Source organism: Mus caroli, unplaced genomic scaffold (assembly GCF_978045245.1).
Source record: "Mus caroli unplaced genomic scaffold, Mus_caroli_1 scaffold_5, whole genome shotgun sequence".
Lineage (NCBI taxonomy): Eukaryota > Metazoa > Chordata > Mammalia > Rodentia > Muridae > Mus > Mus caroli.
In genome coordinates, this window is record NW_028227260.1 from 89,782,349 (window position 1) to 89,788,348 (window position 6,000).

At 37.1% G+C, this 6,000-nt stretch overlaps 1 protein-coding gene across 1 annotated transcript in view; it reads left to right on the top strand.

Moving 5' to 3' along the window:
- Window positions 1–5,550, top strand: part of Mageb16 (MAGE family member B16) — a 28,398-nt gene extending 22,848 nt beyond the window's left edge. The window contains exons 3-4 of the mRNA XM_021153265.2: window positions 890–970; window positions 4,017–5,550. Of these exons, the coding sequence (XP_021008924.1) occupies window positions 4,022–5,113 (1,092 nt within the window). The 5' untranslated portion in view covers window positions 890–970; window positions 4,017–4,021 and the 3' untranslated portion in view covers window positions 5,114–5,550. The remainder of the gene's footprint in view (window positions 1–889; window positions 971–4,016) is intronic.
- The last annotated feature ends 450 nt before the right edge of the window (window positions 5,551–6,000 follow it).

Here is a 6,000-nt window from a genome sequence, read left to right on the forward strand (position 1 = left end):
ACTTCAAAAGTCCCAATAGTTTGTTTTGTTTTGTTCTGCTTTGTTTTACAGTCAAAACACTGCTTAAAAGTCAGAAGTCCAAAGTCCCTTCTAAGTCTCATGTCAACCTCTTAACTGTAATCCCCTATAGAATAAAAGTAGAAAATCAGATCACATACTTCAACATAAATGGCACATAATATACATTACCATTCTAAAAGGGAGCACAGTGAGGGAATAGTGGACCAAGCAAGAATGAAAACCAGAGAGACTATGAGCTTGGCATGGGCTCTTGAAGTCCATACACCCCTGTGGCATGGTTCCTCCAGCAAGTACACACCTTCTAATCTTTCTAATCATTTCAGATAGTGCTAATACCTGGTGACTAAGCATTGAAATAGATGAACCTGTGTGGGGCATTCTGTTTAAGACCAACAAATGGCCAGATGAAGGAGCTAATAAGCAGCATTCTTCCATGGTTTCTGCTTCAGTTCCTGCCTCCAGATTGCTGCCTTGAGTTCATGCTTTGGTTTCTTTCAGTGATGTACTTTAACCTGCAATATGAAATAAACCCTTTCCTCCTAAATTGCCTTTGGTCAGTATTTTATCACAGCACCCAAGACACAAACTAGGACAACTATTTCATGGTATTTATTTGGAAGGATACATCCTAATGAGATTATAAATTATAGACTAAGAACCATAGGCCATGTGAACATTCAAGGAACCTCTCCTTGAAAGATGGAAATCCACATGGACTACATTCTCCAAAAGAAATGCTTATCAGCGTTCTTTTCTCTGGCTTTTTGCTCAATGCTAGAATAATCTGGAAGGAGTATCTACAAGGAACATGGAACATGATTTATACCATCACTTCCTTTCTTACTTTTTTTTTTTTTTTTTTTTTTAGTGAGGTGTGGCCTCCAACTGGCAGCACTGAAGCCAGACAATTAAGAGGGAAGATTCAAAGGAGGTGCTTTCAGGATTTAAGGTAAGTATTCTAAGTCAGCATTTAGAGACTTAACCACTTGAGAACAGAGGTGACCTTGCAGTGTCCACCTATAATGTTAGAACATGGATACTGGAATATACATATGAAGGATGCCTCTTTTACTTTCTTTTGTTTCCTAATACTTGAGTAGTTAGTGCAAGAAGAACAGCACTAATAACAGCAAAGAGTCTTATTCAATATTAGTAAGAGATGTATAGACATTGAATAAAAGTTGAATAAGCATTTATTATGGTTAGTATCTTTATATGCTTCACTCTGGCCTTCAAATTTTGAATTCTTGAAGAAATGATACTTGGAATTTCATTACTCTCTTTTCATTTTCCTGATTCCAAAATTAATATGTTTGTTCTAATGGCAGTCTCAGGTTAAGATAGAGATGTATAAACAAGTACATCTAGGAATCTAGACTAAAACACAGATAAGACTAAGGCTATTACCCATAGTAGGACAGAAGAGTTCAAAGAAAACTGTAATAATATTGTCAGTCCAGTGTATGTTAGGTTTCATCCTCTTCCCAACCATAGTTTTAAGTGGAAAGTTTTGTTGTCATAGACTCAAGTTACATCAAGCAGCATAAAATGTCCTACACTGCCAAAAATCAAAGGCAGGATTCTGAAAGAAACTGAGGGATCTACTCTTCAAAATGCGTAGGTCTCCAAGAGATGGTATCCTCTATTAGTTTTGGCAAATAGTTTTCTTATACAGGGGTATACCTGTAAACCCACGGTTGTCTGAGGACATGAGAACTCATTCTGGCAGGGAATTGAACTGGTAGCTATCAAAATGTAGAAAATATAGCTCAATCAGTACTCCAAATAAAACCTTTGACTACGGTACCAAAGGAATCGGAATATCTGGATTAACATAGTACTACTTAGTTTCCCTACATGCCTGAGTCTGGATAAGACTGCCAGACTGTGATATATAGTGATTCCTTGTTTCTGTTGATTGAAGATATGGTAATAAATATTTTGTTCTAAGAAAATTATATCATATCCTAGACACTTCTATTGGTAAAAGATAGGACAATTATTGAGGCAGATAGATACCCCACAACAGAGCTCTGTCTTACCATGGTTACAAATTGTATTAAGAAAAACATGGATAAATTGAATGCCTTTAAGTTACCCCTTTGTGTTCACAAGGACACAAGTATTTGGTATGATAGAACATCAGTTCCACAAAAAGAAGGTGTCTCAAATATTATCAAGATTTGTGGTATATAGCTAAAATGAACAATGAATAATCTATACAGTTAAGTATAGGAATGATCACAAATTAACTACCCTGATACACTGTTCATTTCTGTAGATAATTCAAATGCAGATAGTCAAATTCAGAACAGCTCAATTCATATACTAGGATCTGAGAAAGCCAGTAGTCAATTTCTGACATGGACAAACTTCCAGTGAACAAGAAAAACCTGCTATTTGGTTCTGAGTAAGGCTCCTAAGCACTGAGGAGATCATCACACTATACACACACACACATACACACACACACACACACACACACACACACATATATATATCTGTGGTGTTTAGTTCCTGCCCTTGGCCTAGAGAATTTTCAAATAAGCAAGGGCCTTATCAGCGTCTTGGGAGCAGGGTTATTATTATTATTATTTGAAATTTTCATAGAATTTTGATCATATTCACCCTCTTTTCTCAACTTCTCCTAGATCCAACTCCCCTTCCCCTTCAATCCCTACTCAACTTGTTTTGTTTAGCCCCATAGGAGGAACAACAGTATGAACTAACCAGTATCCCCAACCCCCGAGCTCAATGGGACTAAACCAGCAATCAAAGAAAACACATTGTGGGACTCATGGCTCCAGCTGCATATGTAGCAGAGGATGGCCTAGTCGGTCATCAATGGGAGGAAAGGACCTAGGTCTTGTGAAGGCTCTATGCCCCAGTGTACGGGACTGCCAGGACCAGGAAGCAGGAGTGGGTGGGTTGGTGAGCATGGGGAGGTGGAAGGGGATAGGGGATTTTCAGAGGGGAAACTAGGAAAGGGGATAAGATTTGAAATGTAAATCAAGAATATATCTAAAGAAAAAGAAAGAAAAAAAAGATGTCATTAGAATGTTGGCAATAATTTTTAAGTCATAATAACTTATTTTTTGGTATTATATACTTTGTAAGTTTTAAATTAAATATATATAACACATTATTTCAAGGTACTCCACAGGGTACACTTAATATCACTCTTTTAACAGATCTGTTTACAGATAATAAATATATATTTGTAAATCTTATTAACATTGTTTTGAAAGTATCAATAGAGAGAAACAAAAATGAAGGAGAAGAGATAACTCACAAAATCAGCATTCAGAAATAACTACATACTTCTTAATGTTGTCATTCTATGCAGACAGGTTATATCTATTTTTATAAAATTTGAACTGGATGATAATTAGTATCTTAATTTTTACTTTTTTATTTTAATAATTTTTTAAAAAATAAATCACACTGATAATTGCAAAAAAAAGTACTATTTATAATTTCTCATGTAGTTTTGAGTGTGTGTGGCCATTCACCAGAGCATGGTTAACCTACCAAGTGTTATAACCTTAAAAAAAATTTTTTTTAATTTCTCCATACCAGCATCTATCAGTTGTCTGTAGTTCCTCAACTATAAATAGAAGTTGATACCCACCTTTAGGGTGAAAGTGTTTTGTTATGCCACAGAATGTGGCTTAAGCCTGTCAGATTTCATGTTGATCAAACTTGTGGAGATTGTGGAACTTTTTTTTTTTTTTTAAATTTGGAAAAGGAGTGGGTACTACAAAGCCAAATATGTGTCTACTCTGCACTCTAGCACTCTAATTATTTCATGTTGGGTTGGCTAGCAATCAGCAGGTCTTTTATTTTCCCATATCAGGTCTTCCCTGTGAACCTTTATAATATAATTTTTCACAATTCTGTTGGAAGTGGCTTTTCTCATCATGACTATAGCTGATTTTCCTAGATGATTACCCTCACACTCTCCCTTTCTCATTGTTGCCTTCCTGTCTACACAGTCACCATGTCTCAGTCTTCAAAAGAATGCGCAGCTGACCAAGGCCAGACCTGTGAAGAGACCCAGAAACTACAGGTTGCAGCAGCCTCCGTCGATGTTGAGGAGCCATGTTCCTCATCTCATCTTATGGCTACTAGTCTGAAGGACCAGACCAGTGAGGAGACCCAAGTCTCCAAGGATGTGGAGGAACCATGTTCCTCTTCTCAACTTCTTATGGCTAGCAACCAGGATGATCCTGAAGATGAGATACCCAGTACTTCCAGGGGTCTTCAGCATCCCTATGACTCTTCAAGCGAGTCTGCTGAGGGTCTTGATAACCAAGAAGTGCAGGGTAACCCAGTCATTCCACCAGATCAGTCAGATAGCACAGATTTACCTGTGATGACTGTAGATGGGAAAGTTGATTTCTTGGTGAATTACATGCTGTACAAGTACCAGGTGAAAGAGATGATGAGTATGAGTGATATAATGACACTCATTGTCAGAGAAGATGAAGATCGTTTTCATGAAATCCTCATGAGAGCTTCTGAGCGCATGGAGATGGTCTTTGGGCTGGATGTGAAGGAAGTAGATCCTATCAACCATTGCTATGCTCTCTTCATCAAATTAGGTCTCACCTATGATGGGATGCGCAATGATGAGTACAGCTTTCCTAAAACTGGTCTCCTGATACTCATCCTGGGTGTAGTCTTTATGAAGGGCAACCGTGCCACTGAAGAGGAGATTTGGGAAGTATTGAATCCAATGGGAATCTATGCTGGGATGACTCATTTCATGTTTGGTGACCCTAGAGAGCTGATAACTGATGAGTTTGTGAGGGAGCAATACCTGGAATACCAGCCAATAGCCAATAGTGATCCCATACAGTATGAATATGTGTGGGGGCTACGGGCTAAAGCTGAAACTAGTAAGATGAGAGTGTTAGAGTTTGTGGCCAAGGTTCATGGGTCAGACCCTACTGCGTTCCTTTCTCAGTATGAAGAGGCACTGATTGAAGAAGAAGAGAGAACCCTTACCATGCTATTAGAGCATGCTAGCTCAAGTTCTACTTCTGGTGAAAGTTCTAGTGACACAAGCAGCAACTTCTCTTATGTCTAGTACAGTCAGAGATCAATTACTTCTGTATAATTTACAGAGAATTTTTAGACTTGAGGGTGAAGATGTACGACCTAGGTTGATAAGGGGAGAAGGGAGAGTCTTAGCTGCATAGTTCTAATTTGTATAAGCACCATGCCATGCTTTTCATTGTTTGCCCTTTATATTTGAATGTACTTACACATAAAAGCATTGTTGTTTAGTTTCAAAATCTCAACTTAATACCATTCACAAATTTAATAAGAGTGTTGTCCTAACATAAAACTAATTGGGAAATAATCCCATCTATCTGTACAGTTATCTGGAGTAGTAAAACATGCATTTTCTAAGCTTCTACCTTTTAAACAGCTTTGTTCTAATTACTTTCTTTGTACCTTTCCATTTCTCAGTAAAATTACATGCTCTATGTGGAGTTGTTTACTTTATAGTTGCCAAGGGGAATAAAATTCAAGAAACTTTGCCTCAATTTGTGATCTCTTTTATTACCCAAACCTTATCTGATCATATATTATTTTTCAATAATTATTTTATTTTACTCAGGGTTCTAGATTAAACAACCTGTAGTCTGTTCTCTTATAAATGTATTGATTATTTTAGTAAATCTTCTAATAAGCTAAAGACAAATAAAACATACTGTTTCAGGTAAGTCAATTTTTATGATCCTGTTAAGTGTAAATGTCCTGAAGGACAATAATGTAGCTGTGAATGTCCTCAGTATGTTAATTTTAAAAGAAAGAATTATGATCTAGTCAGAGCTGTACATGCTTCACCCCACAGCTAACATCCAAAAATTGAATCTAAAACTCTCTACCTGTTACTTTGTGATTTTGTTTACTTAGACCTAATTTTTTTTTTTGGGGGGGGGGTTTCGAGACAGGATTTCTCTGTGT